Below are 18,733 nucleotides of genomic sequence, written 5' to 3' on the forward strand. Positions count from 1 at the left end.
TTAAAACAAAACAATGAGGTGCGCTGTATCGCGAATATCAGTTAAAGGACCTGTAAAAACCATATTTGATATTTTACTTAATTCTCTAATCGAGTAGATCACAGATTCGAACAGGATGGGCTGTGTTTGCTCGTGTATGAAGGTATGTATGTTTTTTCCTACACTTTGGGAACGATTTTAAATACGATAATCTGAAAAGGATTAAGATTTATTGTGCATGTCACGGAACGCTTCCACTGGTCACGTGGTATGGCCCGCCGCGTGCACTGGGAGTTCTTCGTTGACTGTCTCGTGCGTAACCTTGCCTATGTTGTTCAGCACACACCTGCATCGGTTTACTCTTGTCATGTTTGTATGTATTTAAACCCTTGTTAGTGTGTGCCTTATTGTCAGTCGTTGATCATGTTCGTGTTCACGGTCACAGTTTGTGTTATACGTGAGTGCCGGTGTCTGTATCGTATGTTAATAATCGTTAATAAACGTCTCCGTGGAGCGAGTCTGTACGTCCTGTTCCTTGACCAGCGGCACTCGGGCCGTTACAGTGCGTAACTAATTAGCATTTTCCTGTTAAAAAAACTAGCGCAAATGCAGATGATTAAAAAGTTTTGTTTTGTTTTGTTTTTTAAATCAAAATGAGATTCTTGTAAGAATACCGAGATATCGCTAAGTCGCGATAATACTTCATATACAAATCAATACGTTTCTACAATGCTTTTCTACAGAAAAAGAAGAAGGAGAAAACGAATAGAAGTTGGTGGAGACACATAATCTCATCCTCCAAAGTGTCTGACTCCTGCGTGGCATTAGATGGTCACGCCGCGAATGTGACCACCTCCACTTCTTGCCCCTCTTCCTCTGAGGGGTCCCTGATCTTCAGTACTGCTTCTTCCTTTTCACCTGTGGACATATCCCACAATGCCTCTTCTACCCAGTCGTGCCTTCCTGGTCAAGCCTCCTCCTCCTCCTCATATGAGTCGCTCAGGACTACAGCAGTGATTGTTCCTGGTTAGAGCTCAGCAGATTTGATCATGTTGTTCAAATGCATAGTCTGTTTTTGGTTAAGGACATTTACTCCAAGTTTCTGTTCTCTATACAGAGGCTGCAGATAAAGATGTGGACTCCGTGCGCATTGAGAGGTGGGTACATTATCAAAATTAATCTTCGTGGCAGAGAAAAGTGTGGCATGGTGGTTACCCAATGGCACTGCCATTGTAACTTCCTTGGGGCATAAAACGAGAAAAAACATCATTGTATTTTTCATTCTTCACACCTTTATCTGTCTAAGGGTTGTTATGTGAACATTTTGTGCATAACTGGCCACTGTGTATTCATCTCTCCCTTCTTTTCTGTCTCTCAGGTTTCCGGCTGTTCTGATGCAAGCAGACACTCGTGTTCAGCCGCAGAATTTATTGGGACAGCTGCTGCACGTCCTCAGGAGTAAAAGGAGGCGTCAGATTGGTCAGGGTGAGGGCCAAGGCCACACCCCCATCCATTCCGCTGTCGAACACCTCAACATTCGGCAGCTCGGGTAAAGACGAGAATACACACCGCGTTTTACTACACAGCCTATTAAGAGTAGATGATTTTACAGTTTACACAGGTGAAGCTCAGTCTTTTTCTCCTATACAAATACAAACATATTGTAATTAAATGAGCAGTAAGTCATTTAGCAGTTCTTCTTCACATTATGAAACAGCCATTATACTGACATGTAGTGGCCTGGATGTTTCAGAGCTTGTGCACTAAATCTATTTTTAACATGGATGACCTGTTAGGTTTCCCAACATTGGGAACAGCTGCTATATGAACGCCACTCTGCAGTGCCTACTGAGTATCTCCTGCTTCTGGAGACCCATCAGAGCTCAGTCATCCTGCTTGACGGATCCTTCTAGTTGCCAGATGCTCAGGTACCCGTTCAGAACCAGAGGCTTCACATGGGTCTAAATGAACTGTTTAATCATGAGTGCTTAAGGAGGTGCTGTGATGCTCAGAGATATAAACCACTTGGTCTCCCTGTTGCTGTGTGTAGATGTTTTTCAGATCTGCAGCAGGCCCGGCTCACCACTTGCAGCACAAAGCAGAAGGTGCAGCTCCTGGGAGCCCTGCTTGAGTGTGTTTCAGCCCGCTGCCCTGCATTCGAAGAGGACTATGAACAGGTCCAGCTAAATGGCCCCCTCAGCCATTCAGAACACATCAGAACCTCACGCAGTACCCTGCAGGAACTGCACACGGCCACCTTTGTTTTCTCACCGTGCTGCTGTTGAAGTCCAGGAGCAAATCCTCCTCTGATGTTCTCCTGTGCTGTCCTCCACAGGATGCTCATGAGTTCCTGATGCTCTGCTTACTGCAGCTGAAAGAGGAGGGAGAGAGACTCAGGGCCTCTTTCTTCTCTTACATCTGCCCTGTGGCAAACTTTGAGTTTCATATCAAGTCTGTGCTCACATGCACCAGGTAATTAGGTATCACTGTTGCATATCTCCTTTGTGTTAATGGACTGGTCTTAACCAGTCTTAACGTGTTTGTTTAAAGTACATTTTCTCACAGAGAGTAGGCGCTTTCTCCGGACATCTCTGTTTAAAGTATTCATGAAAGTTTCATAACATACATAACTTAAATATGAACATTTAAAATGCTCACAAGTTCAGCTTGTATTCATCACATAGCTTTCAAATCTCAGAGAGTGTGTGAGTTTGGGAAAACAACAGACATGGACTGAGCATTCTAAATGTTTTCTGCTCTGATGCTTCACATTAGATAAGATGTTATCTACTTGTAAAACTGAGCATATTAGCATGTGATAACTCACACTGTATAAGGGATGCAGGAGATTATTTCTGTGCAAATGTTGTAACATTTCTGTTCTCCATTTTGTGAAAGCTGTGGAAAGCAGAGCTGCAGAGTGGATGTTTACAACCACCTCTCTGTAAATCTGAGCCCTGCTACGACTGACAGCCTACACACTTACTTTAAGGTCGGTCACCTCACACACCCTCTTTGGATAAGGCTTCATTACCCTGTTGTAAAGGAGAGAATACAGTTATGACATGCTACCATTTTGATTTTATCACTCTCAATGAAAGGGCCTCTTTCTTTTTTCAGCCAACACTACTGGAGCGTTTTTGTGAGTGTGAAGCAGGCTGCGAGGCAACTGAAGAGGTGGAGTTTTTCACACTGCCACGGTGAGTCTCGTCTGACGTAGATGACCTTAAAGAATGAGTTTTAAACCAGTCCAACACACACACCCTCCTCCACTCACACACACTTCCAGTCCTTAAGTCACTTTTCCTCTTGGAACAGTATTTTCGTCCTCCACCTTAAGCGGTTTGACATGCTGGGCCAAAAGCTCTCAGACGTGATGGACGTCCCGTCCGAGCTGGATCTCTCTGCCCTTCCTGGGGTGGCTTCTCTCAGGCAGCAGTCGAGGTGAGCTCGTACCATCAACCCGTGCCCACATACTTCTCTGTCCACCCATTCCCATTTAGCTACAAAATGCCGACTGAATGGCTTTGTGGTTTGTCCTCAGTGGAGCAGCGGGAACCCAGGACAAACCGCAAGAAATGCAAAATGATAAACTGGGGGAAAACTCCAGTCCCCAGCCAGGTAGAGCTGTGCCATTTTCTTACAGTGGAGTGATAATATGGCTGTGTATTAGTATCTGCCATAATGACTAAGTTCTTTTAACCCATCAGTAGTAAATGAGAGAGGAGAAGGACAGGGAGCTAGAGGACAGCAAGTAAGCCTACCGGTGAGGAGAGAGAGAGACCAAAAAGAAGAGAGATGCAAGCTGAGAGAGACACAGAGACAGAATGAGAGAGAATGAAAGAGGCCTGTTAATACAGAGATGGCGTTCGATCCGTGATGCGTTTTCAGTTAATCGTATGAAAAAAAAGATGTATTTGTTTGTTGCAGGAATGTGCACCCACTGGCACCTACAGACTCCAGGCGGTGGTTTCTCATTTAGGTGACAGCATGGACCATGGTGAGTAATCTGACATTATTTATACACGTGCAGTAGAAACTATTAAATGACTAAGGACCACCGACTACTCCGACAGGCCACTATATCAGTGACACAGCTGAGGGAGAAGGACAGAGCTGGTTGTCATTCAGTGACTTAAAAGTATCAAGAAGCACTGAGCCAGCCATCCTGAAGAGCAGGACAAAAACAGCCTACCTGATTTTCTACGTGCACAGGTAGAATCTCACCTTTCAGACTTAGGAATGTAGGTACCTCAGTCTAGGAGCACTCTAACAGAAACAAGTTTTACAAGCTTATATATGTAGGGAGTAAATTAGCCTTTACTGTGCCCTGGGACTGCAGGTCTCTTGTGCATGACAGGTGAGTGAGGCCTACTCCCAGCACCGGTTGGCAGGTGCTAACCTTCTTTCTCAGTCCTTTCACCCTTCCCTCTCTGCAAAAGAATTTAAAAAATTTTAACACATTAAAATGAGCCATTTTTTATTCTCCACAAAATAGTAAATGCCCCCTCTGGCGTTCTTGTTAAAACACTTTTTCCATATTTTTAACCCATAGATGTATAACATGAATAATACTATACTTGTCAAGTCAACATATTTAGATGAGGTGTCCTAGTGTCAGTTATTGTCTTCTAATCGCTATTGGAGATGTACAAGTCCCCTTTCTTTATCCCCAACATTGTTCATACTAAAAGATTAATTTATTTTCCAAGTAGCACATGGCAGTGATTAAACACCTATTTACATGGACGTCACTTCCATCGCCACATATGAGAACACTACCAGGGTGCTTCACTGACGGAGGAAGAGCTTCAGTCCTTTTTGAGAAATAACCAACTTGTATTTTAATTTGCAGATGTTAGGAGTGAACCAGCATCTGTCTATAGTTCTTTTAATTGTGAGCACACATATTTAAACCCTTGTTTTGTTGTTGTTTGTCAGTGTTTGACCCCATGTATGCTGCTTTGTTGTGTTTTAAGACTGCCTGTTATGTTCTAAGTAGTGTTAATGCTTAATGTTCTTCGTGTTTGGTTTTGTCTTGTTCTGTATGATAATAAACGTCTGTGGCATCTGAACCGCAGCTCATCTTTGCATCCGGCTTCACGTCACAGGAACACCGACCGTTGAAGGTTGCCTCGAGCCAAGGGAAAGAAGAAAAAGGGGAAGAAGCAGTGTAGCTGCTTCTACCCAACCCATGCAGGAGAATCCTCCATACTTGTGGGAACACTCCCTGTCATCACATCAGGGGAGAGTATCTCTGGAGGATTTTGGGGGGGCCCTGGTGGTGGTCCAGGATCAGATGCTGCAGAGTCCTGCCTACCTTCACTGGATTACCGGGACCCGTACGATTACGACTACCAATATCCAGGGACAGACTCTGCAGGGTCCTACTATCCCCCCACGGACTACCAGGAGGATTACAGCAGGAGTGAGGAGTATGTTGACGTCGGCCTCAGGTCAGACACCGAATCCAACCGCTCTGAGGATCCATCAGTGGAGGTGGAGGAGGCCCGCCATGAGGATCCTTCCTGTGGTTTATAGACCGGGTCAGAGGACTCTGAAAGCGACGAGCCTCCGATGTTAGTGCTTAATGTTCTTCGTGTTTGGTTTCATTTTGTTTTGTGTGTTAATAAACATCTGTCCCATGTGAACCACGGCTCGTCTTTGCATCCTGCCTTGTCTCCCACGTCACAGAACAGCAATTCATCTACACTTCTCACAGATAAAACTATCGCTAATGGCGAAGAATAAACATGTTGCAAAAAAGCAGTAAGAGCTAGTATGCAGAAACAGTGGTGTTAGCGCGAAACAGTTTCAAAAACAGGAGTCTCCTTATGAAGGAAGGAGGTTCTTATGAACCTCTGTATTTTGACAGCAAGTATTGACCATGTGCCATTAAAACCATGCCAGGTATGGTATTAATCCACAAAATAGCACATCAAATCTAATTATTTGGCTAGTACAGGGTTATGCAATATTCCCTCAACTCAGCAAAATGCAACAGCTTGAATTACTTAACTGATTAATAATAATAAAAAATCTTTCCGGACTATAAAAACATAGCTGACCCATTCGAAAGATTAAACATCCAGTGAGTGTGTATCCTGGCATGTTAAGGTAAAAGGCGTCTCCGACTGGAATACATTTAAGCGGTTTCGGGCGCCATCTGGTGGCGACTTGGAGTCCTTATCACGCTCTCATTTCTTTTGTATGGCGGGACAAATGTTTTGTTATCCTACCTATCGAGCAGTCCTACCTAGATTTAATGCACTTATGTACATTAGCATTAGTCCAGGCTTCTGGTGTTTATTTTGGATGCATATATTATAATTAGGCTACTGTGGACATTTGTATTTTGTATAGCTACAGCACCTGTACTTCACACACGTGTAGTAATCAGATCTAGAAAGTTGCCAGCCCTATTAAAACATTAGGTTTATAGTATAATAGTTTCATTAAACAGACAAAGCGTTAATCACAATAATTTGCATGATGATTAATCTTGAACCAAAAATCTCGCCGGGAGCTGTAGTTCTCTTTCCAGACACACACCCAATAAAACTGTGCTTGATCATTTCTTATTGATAGCCACTGACTATAGGATCAATAGAATAGTACAACCAAATAACCTTTAATGTTTTGCTTTACTGTAATACAATTTAGAATTGCGATGTTACCCTTTTAAGAAGAACTGAACACATTGTGACAAGAGCAACTGGATGAAGCTTTATTGACATGCTGGTCAAGGACTCACATCCAATATGTTTAAAATACATTAATTGAGGCCAAGTGCAGCATAAAAAAATATTTTAACTTCACACAGAACCAAAACCATCAACATCAAAATATAAATGTATAAAAATATGGGTATTGTTAAAAAAAATGTTAAAAATGGGGCCTCCCACAGAAAGGCATGGCACAGTCAGCGACTTCAATTCAAAGTTTTTTATTCAAAGTAAAAAAAAACAAAAACAAAAAAACACTTGGGCAGGTTGGTGGCGCTCTACACGAACTTGGGCAGACACTTGGGGCTGAGCGGGATGTATGTGGACATGTCGGAGTGCTGCGCCGTCACGCAGCTCATGACGTTCGCCCGCCGCAGCTGGGAGTTGGGGCCAAGGAAGGGAAGGAAGGGTTAAACAACAAGATGAGTGACGGCAAGGAAAGTGTTAGGAAGGATTTCATAATGGCTTTAAAAAGACGAGGCGAGGGCACCTGGTGGGCTGGACTTTGGTGTCATCTTCGTCCTCCGAGTCGCTGGAGATGATGATGACGCTCATAGCTGGGCTGGGCGTGTCAGAGATGATAATGGGCTCCGATGCGTCGCCCATGCCATGCACGGGGGAGGACACAGGTCTGGCACAGGGTCAGAGGAGCACGTCAACACTCTCAACACACACTGCACACTCGAGTGAACACACACAACCTATCACCAAAGTGTGATGGCACAGAGCCATCCAGCACTTGTTACAACAGTTGTACCCACTATGCAGACCCACACACTAGACCAGTAGGTCTCGAGTCCTGTTCTAGGGTTCCCTTGCACTGAATTAGTGTGGAGTTTTAGCGCTAATGCCAACCATTAAAAAGTGCAATAAGAAGCAGGGAGTACCTAGCCCGGCTCTCTGCTTGGCGATCTTTTGACCTCTTGAACCCGCCCTGCTGTGCCGGTTGTCCCACCTGGCTGTGCTGGGCGAGCCAGCTGCTGAAGGTGTCATTGAGGTTGGCAGCTGTGCTGGCCCCGCCCCCCGCCCCACCCCCACTGCCAAACAGGCTCTTGCTGCCATCACACCCTGTGCACTGCCGATTGCAGATCTCCATTTTCTGGAAGCAAGATTTCACACTGCAGCGAGAGAGAGAGAGAGAGAGAGAGAGACATGGGCGGGGGGCAAGTTACAGTACTACCATTTGGATTTGTAAATTAAGATGGTGTTCCTTAATTTTTTTTAAAAACTGTGACATGTAGATTGGAAGGCCTGGAACAACTCACTGGGCACTTTGAGGGAACTGGAGGAGGTGGCTCATGGTGACAAACGGGTGCTTCAGGGCCTTCATCGGCGTGATCCGTTTGTCAGCGTCCAGCGTGAGCATCTTGTTCAGCAGGTCGATGAACTCCCGCCGGTCTGCCTTCTCCGCCGAGACGTCTGCGCCTTCCAGACTGGTCGCATTGACCTGCGTGAGAGACCCAGGGGTGAGTCATATTAAACACCAGCAGAGGGCACCGATCCACCTAAGACGCAGCAAGTTCTGCAGCAAGTTACTATGCATTGCTCTGCCTTTCGTAGATGCCGTTCTCCAGAGCGATTCATGTGCGTTCCTCATTATAACGGCACGAACGCTCGACCTTTGAGCTAGCACCTTGCTCAACCTGCTCTACAACGTGAGCCGTGGAAGCTGTTTCTCACGTTCTTCAAATTCACATCACAACAGTAAAGCAATGCGTACAGTTATGTGCACAAAAGCCAAAATAACCTGCATCATGTCGTCAAGACAGGTGAAAATGTACTTCCGTGTCTCTTTGGACTTGATGCCATGCTCTGCCTCATGCTCTGAAGGCGTCTGGAGAAAGGAAAGAAAAAAAATCAACCATTCAGCTCCACCATAAAGTTACATGACATCATTAAGTTACATCCCTTATGAAACAAACACATGGTATTTGGCATTTAAAGACTGGCAAACCTTGAGTCTCCACAGGGGGCAGCTGGAGTCAGGGCTCCTGTGGAAATAATAGTTGCTCTTGGTCCCTGCGCTCAGCAGGTACTCTGCTGGTAGGCCCTGCGTCTGGGAGATGTAACGGATCTGCAGAGACACCACACGGCAAGAGGATTACGACTTTATTTTGTGTTCATCCTTCCATTTTCAAAATGCATGTATAAAAAAAAAAAGAAAAGAAAAACAGGCCATAGAAACTCTTATTTATATTATTCCTAAAAATAAGCTAGCCAAAGCAGTAGCTAAAAGCTCAAACCATACATTCACTCTCTTCCTTGCTAGCCATTATGGACTCCCTAACAAACTGCATAGTTAGAAGAACGGCCATTTCCATTAGCAACACTACGCCACTCTTTTCACAAACAAGATTTACGTCTTCATCACACAGTGAGAAAAGTGTGAAAAGAAAGTGAAAGAACCGACCCCAAATCAGCGAAATTCTACAGAGCTCCGTGAATCCAAGCCCAAGATGCGTGAAAAAGACTAGGCACAGCTCAAAGGCCCGTGTGCTTACCTGATCATATTCAGAGGCTCCCGGATACAGGGGGGAGCCCAGAAACAGCTCGGCGATGACACAGCCCAGCGACCACATATCCACGGCCTCGCAGAAAGGGAGACCCAGGATGATCTCAGGTGACCTAGACCAAAAACACAGATATCGCCATCATGAAATCAGTCTCGGCTGATTCCCTAGTTTGTGGTGATTCGGCGGCAATTGCTTTAACACAAAGGGTGCTGAATTCATTCATGAAAATGTAAAAGATTTAAATAGTATTTTGTTGATGAGTCCAGGTTTTTTTTTCCCCCCTACACACCACTTTACATTACACACCCACTATTCTAACATGGAACTATATGCAAAAATGCACTGACACTACAATGATGTTCTGTTTTCCATTAAGTAAATACAGAGTATCAATGCAGTTAAACACTGTTACTCAGTAAACAACACTGTTAATTAATGGTATAGCTACAATGCAACAGCAGTTTTGTATAGACATGACCAATACTAATATTACCAAAGCCTGCAACTCGGAGCATCCTAACTAATCTCAGACACTGAAGAGGGTTCATCAGGTATTTTGCTAAATAACAGCACTCACATGAATCACTAAAATTAAATCACTTATAAATCAAATATGAATCAGTCGTGCTCCAGTTAACTGTAATGCTTATCACGATTTTAATGTGTAGCAGGGTCATCGCAACTGCCAAAATGTGCAGCTCTACTCTAAAGCACACTCGAGTGCAACAAGTGCACACTTATTTCTAACACGCCTCAGCACGTGTCTCTCACCGGTAGTATCTGGTCTGCAGGTAGCTGGAGCACACGGCCTCGGAGACGTGGCTAGCTGAGCCGAAGTCGATGACTTTGACCCTGTACGGCTGCCTGACGGGGTCCACCAGCATGATGTTTTCGGGCTTGAGGTCGGTGTGGATCAGGCCCAGGCTCTTCAGCTTCATGAGCGCTTTGGCGACCTGCTGCAGCACGGGCCGGACGCACTTCAACAGAAGCGGGCTGAACATGCTGTCCTTCAGGAAGTCGTAGAGGCTCTGCCCCAGCATCTCGAACACCAGGCACATGTGCTTCTTGTGCTGGAAGCACTCATACGCACGCACGAAGTTGAACTCGTCTGCGTTCTCCCTGCTCAGCCGTCTCAGGATGCTCACCTGAGGAGGAGCAAATGAGGAAAGACAGATTTAATTTTTCTGCACTTTTTTTTTTAATACACATCCAAACAGGTATGGCTTATGCAATTGTAGCTAAGCCTTCTTTTTATAGTAAGCTTCAAGCTGTCGATGTGTTATCTGAACTAGTTCCTACTGATGCTTTGAAAATTAGAACTAGTGTGCTGATACCAAACACAAGTGTTTTTGTGCTACCCTGGCTGTATACAGATTCCACAGTGTGAGTTAGCACATCTGATACCAACAAACAGAATCGGGGCTACAGCTGATTCCATATCAAAAGCTCCAAAAAAGCAGGCAAAACTTTCCCACCTCGATCTGACCCTGTCGAGCAAAGAATGGATGGTTTTTCAGTATCTTGATGGCAACCATTTCATTGGTGTCCTTCTAGGAGCATTTGGCCACCTGGCCAAAACTTCCACAACCAAGGTAGTGCAGAACCTCGTAGCTGTTGGAGGCAGAGCAGAGGATTTCATTCTGCACCAGCTGGTATTCGCAATCACTTATCGATTTGCTGCTATCTGCGGTACAACCGGAGTACGCAATGGACTGGGTGGAAGAGGTGGTTGTTCCGCTCCTGGCCACGCGCTTGGACAATGAAGGGGTGTAGAGATCCTCCAGGATCTGTACGCTGTCGCTGCTGTGTTCCCCTTCTCTCTTCCTCTTCAGGCTGCACCGCTTCTGACGGGCGTCTTCTCCCCGCTGGCTGGACGACGACGCAGCCTTGTCTGAGGCTCCAGAGGGGGAAAAGACCAGGGCAGGTAAGCCATCGGTTGAACTGAACCCTGGATCCGAGGGCCAGGGCGTCCCCGGCCGAATCCGAGGACCAGGACTCCGCAGGTAGTAATTGCTCTCGAATTTTACTTTCTTGGCGATCCCACTGGAGGAATCTGAAGGGGAAGAGAATATTCCTTTAGGGAAAGATGAAAACAGGGCCACTAACCAAAGGAATGCTATGCAGATCTAGTTAGGGGCTATATTCAAAATTAAAACTAAAACAGCAGATTAAAAAACAACAACAACAAAACACGATCTATGATTTAGCTAACGCTAGCTAGCTAACGCTAACGCTAACCGCTAGTTAACTTCATAACTTACCCTCAGTGTTGATTATTTTCCCACCTTTAACCTTACGGAAAGAAGGCTCAAGAAAACCGAACGGATATAATTCATGATCATCCATGTTGTGCTGTGGTTCTTAATTTAAAGAATTGAAATTATTAGCACGCTATATCGACCGGAGTGAGAAGATTTCCACCAAATATCAATTCGCTACTCTACGGACTCTTCGTTCCATGGCAACAAGGTGACATGGACAGGTGTAACGTCATAAAATGGAATTTCAAGTGCACGTATTGAACCTCGCCAGTAGACAAGATAAAAGCTCACATTTATTTTACTCTTTGTCCAGACATAATCAAAACTAGTGTCTGCTTGTCCGCCTGCTGCACCTACGGGCCCAAACTGGCAGACTCATATAAATCACTTGATAGCATCGAATATTAAGTACTACATTTATCAACATAACATTTCTTAGGACTAATACATCTACCTGCTTACCGATTTCAGCCGTCTACATGCATCCGTTCTCCAGAATCCCACGCTAAATATTTCGTGCTTTTCTGGTAAATTTCCACAACAATCGTGCCTGTCATTTTAAATGGCATTTTAAAACATGCTTCCAGTATAAGATAACTTCAGATTTTGTCAAAGAAAATTCAATTACATAAAAAGTGGGGTGGGTGACTATTATTTACTTCATATGTTTCCTGGGCAAGTGGCGTGATTGGCAGGTGTTTCAACAAATGGAGGAGGTTTAGATGAAAACGTAGACCCTTCACTTGTCTTATTTAGTTCTCCTTTTAACCGTTTAAAGGTCCGCGTGCTGTCAATCAGCTTCCCATTTATTATAAGAATGATTTGAACGCCAATACTTTTGGACATCATGGAAAGGAAGAGGCTTATTTGAGCTGAAGTTTATGTGGAGTTGTTTGGGAGCTTCTAGCATGGACTAGCTACAATGTATAAAGTATACTATTTCTTTACAGTATTATGGTATAGATTCTGTGGATTCCATATATACATTCAATGTAAAATGTTGCCCAGTTATGTCAGAAATAGCAAACAAAAACCACAGGCTCCAAGTTACTGAAAGAGAAGTATTAAATGAGGTCCTGGTAGAACATACGTGCAAGTTTGTCAGACATGTTCATGAGGAGTTTAACTGAAGCAAAATCCTCATCACACACCCAAGGAGTCAAAGCCTGCAAAATCCCCAAGTAGCAAGACTGCATCCAGGTAGCACTTGCTGATGGAAAGCAAAAAAATAGTGCTGTATCCTGCTCTGTGCCTCATCCACTGTACCAGTCTCTTAGTATTGGACTTAGTGTGTTTAATCAATCTTTGACTGTGCTGATTACATTTATGTCATTTAGCTGACACTTTTATTCAAAGCGACAATTATGACTGAGTACGATTTGAGCAATTGAGGGTTAAGGGTTTTGCGCGGGGGCCCAACAGTGGCAACGTGGCAGTGAACCAGCAACCTTCCGAGAACAAGTCAAGTACCTTAACTGCTGAACTACCACTGCCTGTGTTTATATATTGTACAATTAAAGATTTTGCAGTTACTTGGATTTTGTCAATATAGCAACATGCCCTCAGTCCAGCAGAACAGGAAATCTGAAACCTCATAAATTACCCGTTTCAATTTTTGTTTTCTATTTTAAACACACACAATCCCAAAAAAGATTTCTCTGTAGTAATACAGTTCACTACTATAGTTATAGAATTAGCTCCAATTAGCCTACAATATCCCTTTAAATTAAGCCAAAATTCAAAGTCTGAGGTGAAGATCCTATAAAGGTTACATAAGAGCTTGATGTTACATGTGTTTTGAACAAATACTGCCACTAAGTTCCAAAGAACTATTTTTTATAGTTATACCTCCCATGGAATTCAAAATACAACAATCAACTTGTTAAACACATTAATCACACATTGCATTTGAGATACATTTAATACAGTTTGTTAGTCTGTTTGTAAAAAACACTATTTTTTTAAAAAAATGAAGGCATTAAAACAAACAATAAGCCCAGAAACTACAATAATCAAGTTCAATAATCGAGCTGATGTTCAATGTCCGAATCCCTCATGTCTCTCCGTGGTAAGGAGGTAAGGATACAGGCTTTCCTCTGGCCGAGCGAGTAGGCCACGGGCCAATGGTAGGGCTGGTCAGGGAGCTGGTGACGAAGGGAGCTGCTTCCTGATCTATCGTGGGATGACATCACAGACTGCTGGACCTGTAGGAGGAGCCAAAACAAAAAAAAGGGCACCAAGATATCGATAGGTATGTCAATATTCCCAGGCCCCAGCTAAACTACTGCCCAACATTGGAAACCTATTATAGCGTGTAATTATTATGAACCTATTATAGCGTCTAGATTCCACTATTACTGCCTCGTAGTAGCAGGGCTCTGCTGTACTATAAATGTGTTTCTGTCTTCTACTAAAAGTCTCTTTTGGCAGTGTAATTTATTTTGGTCAAATGGCTGCATGACCGTTTTCAAAACAAATTTATAGAGGTGTTGGTGAGGTGATCCTTCCTGAGTTCCCCGGCCAGCAGAGCATGAATGACCTGAGTGGGCGAGCAGCTCTGCACCATGGCACCGAGCGCAAGGTCCTTGTCCTCCCTGATGAAGAGGTTGCTTTCGCCCGCCTTGTGCGGCAGCATGCAGGCAACCAACTCCGCCTTGGCGTCCATGGCCCTCCACAGGTCGGTGGACATGTGCGCCAGTGTTGTCATGGAAGCACGCGACACCATGGAGCTCAGATTCTTCAACTGAGACAGTGGACATGGGGCTCAGGTGTTCAGGCACTCCATGGGGATGTGCCTGTTTAAACACGCCGATCGGACTCATCCGATATGTGGCAGATTTACTTGGTGTGTCAGAGAAGGAAAAGCATCAGTTTGTACTACCTACCATGTTTAAGGACAAGATATTCCTCGCTAGAACATTCCAAATTGACTCTTCATCAAGTTAGAACCATTTTGGTCACAAAACAGAGCAATTCCAGCTCGGACAGCAAAATGCGAAGCTCCTTTTTGGGCCATTGTTTATATGATTTGATTAGAGAATCTTTTGTCCCTGAGAGGGCCCCTCTGGACCACAGTCAGGCACACATCGTGGAGCTTGGGAAGCAGGATGTCGGTGTGGTTCTGGGCCAGAGACTGCACCAGAGTCAAGCTCCCCTTCTTCTTCTCCCTAAAACAGCGTTAGAACACGGTGTACATACCTGGTGTTATGATATCGGTAATGCTAAACAGGTTTCATTAATAAAATAAACTTTTAAAAACACAGAAACAAATGTATTCGCTGTCAGGGTGACCCTCACTAATTTTTATATTTATTTTTCCAAAGCATGCCATTTGTGTATTTTTAGGTATGCTCTGTAATTATAGCTCTTTGCCACCTGCCTGAAGTGGGGCCGCTCTTCTCTGACAGCAGCCTGTGGGCCGCGGATCCTTCGCTCTCTCTGGGGCTCATCCAGTGGTGGGAAATGGCTCACAGAGGAAGCATCTGCCTCAGAGTGGGAGCTACTCTGGCTTTTCCTCAGGAGATCAAATCAAAAATCAAAATCAAAAGTTATTTATATAGCGCTTTTTAGAACAGATGTCACAAAGCACCTTTACAAATGTCCAAGTCCAAGCCACCAGTGAGCAAGCCAAGGCTGACAGTGGCAAGAAAAACCCCACTAGAGCATGAGGAAGAAACCTTGAGAGGAACTAAAACTAAACGGTGGGCCCATCCTCCTCTGGCTGACAACAGTCACCACAATAATAACAATTTAAAGAGAAAAATATCATTATAAAATGAAAAAACAAGTAAAGTGTCTTGGTACAAGTAAAGAACCTGCACCTTTCGATCTAAGCAGACATGGTGGTTTATAATGAACTAAGAGTTCTCTAAGGAACTGTGGAGCAAGACCATTCAATGCTTTGTAGGTAATTAGAAGTATTTTATAATCAATATGAAATTTTATTGGGAGCCAATGTAAAGTATCTTAGATAGCCGTGATGGATTCAGATTTTGTCGTTCTAGTGAGCACTCTGCCTGCTGCATTTTGAACTAGCTGGAGCTTGTTTAACCACTTTGTAGTACAGCCTAATAGTAGGGCATTACAATAGTCCAATCTTGAAGTAATAAATGCATGGACTAGCTTTTCTGCATCATGTGAGGAGAGCATGTTTCTAATCTTAGAAATGTTCCTAAAGTGGAGAAAGGCCTTCCTAGAAATATTATTTACATGAGCTTCGAACGAGAGACTGGGATCCATGATACCTCCAAGATCTTTATCTGTTAGGGAAGATGTGACTGTGATTTCACTGAGGTTCATTGAGTAATTAGAGGATCTAGCTGTCTCTGTGTCTAATAGAAGCACCTCTGTTTTGTCAGGATTAAGTGAGAGAAAGTTTCTCAACATCCTTTATGCATTCGGTTCTGATTCAGATATGCGCTTAGCTGCTGAACTACAGCTTTTTCTAGGATCTTGGAAATAAATGGTAGGTTTGAGATCGGTCTGTAGTTTGACAGCTGACATGGGTTGAGGTTAGATTTTTTGAGAAGTGGTCTGATTACTTCAAATTTGAATGATTTAGTAACGTAGCCAATATTTAAGGATTAGTTTATTAAATTTAGTAAAGGTTCAATAACTTCAGGTAGAATTTCTTTAAGAAAGTGTGTGGGCAGTGAATCTAGTAAGCACTGGAGGACTTTGAGCGCGACATCAGATATGCAATTTCTGGCTCTTGGATAGGTGTAAAGGATTCAAAAGTCATTTTTGGCTTGGTTGTTCTTGGTTGTACCTAAGTAGTTGCCCGATGTCATATTAATGCTCTTAACGTTATCTCTAATGTGCTTTATTTTCTCATTGTAGAAATTCATGAACTCCTTACTACTATGGTGGTGATGTAATCTGAGCATTGGTGTCAATCTTATTCTTAGTTAGATGGGCAATTGTACTAAAATGAAATCTAGGATTATTTTTTTCTTTTTCTATTTGGTTTGAGAGATAAGCTGTTCGAGCGGTAATAAGTGCTTTTCTAAACTTGAGAAGGTTCTCCTTCCATGCAAGCCGGAAGACTACAAGCTTAGTGTGGTGCCATTTACATTCAATTTTTTATTTAAAATGTGAAAGTGTTTTGATTTAAATTGCAAATGTGGTCATTATACCAAGGTACCAATTTTTTGTCCCTAATGTTTTTATTCTTAAGTGGGGCAACATCATTAAGTGTGCAGCAGAATACTGATTCTAAGCATTCAGTTATTTGATGAAGTTCTGTGGCGTTTGAGGGCATCCTAGTCACAAATAGTATGTCTGGGAGACTGCCAATGTCATGTTATGGCCCCACCCCCTCCTCAAACGTCTTGGTTTGTGTGTGTTCATCCGTGTTGCCATGTCCTCTCGTGTTGTCCACCTGTTCTGCATTATGTGTAATCGTCTTTAATGTATATACATCTCCTGTGTCGTAGTGTGTTTGTTGATGTTTAAGGTGTACAGAGCATGTGGGTTGTTTTATGTATCATTCGTGTGTGTAATAAACGTCTGGTTAATCGTGCCTCTTCCCCGCATCCTGTTTACCTCGAGACGTTACAGAAACACCAACCGAAGAAGGATGCCTGGGAAGGGTAGGAAGAAGGGGAGGAAGGGGAGTAGACACACTTCCCCAGCTCGTGCATGCAATTCCCCCGTGTTCTTGGCTACCCTGCTGACTCCCACAATACGGGAGTGTGGTCCTGGGACGGAAGTGGAGGAGTCACAAGGGACTACGTCCGACTACCGTGACTGGTATAATGATTTCCAGTCCTCGGAGTTGTGTGCAGCAGAATACTGATTCTAAGCATTCAGTTATTTGACCAAGTTCTGTAGGGTGTGAGGGCATCCTAGTCGCAAATTATATGTCTGGTAGTTTGCCAATAAAACCAGGTGCAGTGGCTGATGTGATTGTGCGTACATAGTTCAAATGAAATTAAGGAATGGTCTGAGATGGAGTAGTATAACTACATCTACACCATAGCTCAGTACTAAGTCAGGCGTATGTCCACCAGAGTGTATGGGTTCTGTTATACATTGGGTAAAACGAACTGATTCTAATATAGAACTAAAGGCCCATCAGAGGGTCTTGGCCACTATCAAAGTGAATATTGTTGAAATCACCAACAAAAATGTAAAGGAAATCTGCAAATTCCTTAATAAATTCTGAGTAGCGTCCTGGTGGCCTGTAGATGCCTGGAAGAGGCTGGGTGGGCTTTTTATCGCTGGCTACATGATTTATGCTAGTAAAAATAATTTCAAAGGCTTTCTGGTTTATGCTTAATGTGTCAATAGAAATAACTGCAATGTCACCTCCACGGCTAGTTAGACGAGGGTGGTGTACATAGCTGTAGCCAGAAGGACACGCTGCATTTAAAGCTATGTACTCGTTTGGCTTGATCCAGGTTTCTGTTAGGAAAAGTACATTACATCTATGATCTGTTAGTATTTCAGTTATCATGAGCATTTTAGACGCTGATGATCTAACATTTAGCAAACCCAGCTTTAGATAAAAGGAGTTTTCTGTGAATCAGTTACTTTAATACTAATTATGTTATTAAGAGCATACTACAGCATCGGACATCGCCTTCGCTAATTGACACACCTCTTCAATATTATTTTTAGTAATCTCTGACTGACGAAGGCGTATATCGTTAGCTCCTACGTGAATAACTATCTTAGAAAACCCATGCTTGCCTAAAACCTTAACACTACCTGCAACATCTGGCGCCCTGGCACCTGCTATACAGCCAACTGTTGCTGCTGGTCTCCCTAAAGGCCTGCTAATTTCACGTGTCGCAAAATAAAGTCCCCTATAACCAGAGCACTTCTAGCGCTTGAGTCTTCTCCGTCAGACTAGCAATTCAACTACACTTCTCACAGATAAAACTATCGCTAACGACGAAGAATAAACATGTTGCAAAAAGCTAAATGTTAACGTTACTTACGTTTCTGGTAGTTCCTTAGATGTAGTTTGTGATGATAAAGTAGTTCGATGGAAGTTGCCACCATACCTGGTATGGTATTAATCCACAAAATAGCACATCAAATCGAATTATTTGGCTAGTACAGGGTTATGCAATATTCCCTCAACTCAGCAAAATGCAACAGCTTGAATTACTTAACTGATTAATAATAATAAAAAATCTTTCCTGACTATAAAAATATAGCTTACCCATTCGAAAGATTAAACATCCAGTGAGTGTGTATCCTGGCATGTTAAGGTAAAAGGCATCTCCGACTGGAATACATTTAAGCG

General features: G+C 43.4%; 1 protein-coding gene, 1 long non-coding RNA gene and 1 pseudogene across 3 annotated transcripts; 1 reads left to right on the forward strand and 2 right to left on the reverse strand.

The window, feature by feature from the left end:
* Window positions 1–306: 306 nt before the first annotated feature.
* On the forward strand, window positions 307–5,630 carry LOC145655930 (ubiquitin carboxyl-terminal hydrolase 29-like). Its single transcript, XM_081709390.1, has 10 exons — window positions 307–541; window positions 723–1,005; window positions 1,097–1,136; window positions 1,358–1,528; window positions 1,776–1,907; window positions 2,030–2,156; window positions 2,315–2,451; window positions 2,878–2,971; window positions 3,100–3,179; window positions 3,298–5,630. Exons 4-10 carry the CDS (start codon window positions 1,374–1,376, stop codon window positions 3,425–3,427), a joined length of 855 nt encoding a protein of 284 aa, XP_081565516.1. The 5' UTR covers window positions 307–541; window positions 723–1,005; window positions 1,097–1,136; window positions 1,358–1,373; the 3' UTR covers window positions 3,428–5,630.
* Window positions 5,631–6,982: 1,352 nt separating this feature from the next.
* On the reverse strand, window positions 6,983–12,587 carry LOC145655924 (homeodomain-interacting protein kinase 1-like; annotated as a pseudogene).
* A 735-nt stretch (window positions 12,588–13,322) lies between these two features.
* On the reverse strand, window positions 13,323–18,480 carry LOC145655931 (uncharacterized). Of its 2 annotated transcripts, XR_014121757.1 has the most exons (4): window positions 18,423–18,480; window positions 14,854–14,992; window positions 14,364–14,641; window positions 13,323–13,682 (listed from the first exon to the last, which is right to left on the reverse strand). It is a non-coding gene; the product is annotated as an uncharacterized LOC145655931 (long non-coding RNA). The 2 variants fall into 2 exon arrangements; XR_014121756.1 differs by having other exon boundaries at window positions 13,323–14,641.
* Between the last annotated feature and the right edge of the window lie 253 nt (window positions 18,481–18,733).

This window comes from Electrophorus electricus, unplaced genomic scaffold (assembly GCF_041902795.1).
Source record: "Electrophorus electricus isolate QZ-2024a unplaced genomic scaffold, ASM4190279v1 Scaffold40, whole genome shotgun sequence".
Classification (NCBI taxonomy): domain Eukaryota; kingdom Metazoa; phylum Chordata; class Actinopteri; order Gymnotiformes; family Gymnotidae; genus Electrophorus; species Electrophorus electricus.

Excerpts from the sequence above, each read along its gene's own strand:
- LOC145655930 (XM_081709390.1), top strand. The coding sequence starts at position 1,374 with ATGCAAGCAGACACTCGTGTTCAGCCGCAGAATTTATTGGGACAGCTG. Across the intron at positions 2,452-2,877 it reads TCTGTGCTCACATGCACCAG|CTGTGGAAAGCAGAGCTGCA; the intron begins GTAATTAGGTAT and ends ATTTTGTGAAAG. Across the intron at positions 2,972-3,099 it reads GCCTACACACTTACTTTAAG|CCAACACTACTGGAGCGTTT; the intron begins GTCGGTCACCTC and ends TTCTTTTTTCAG.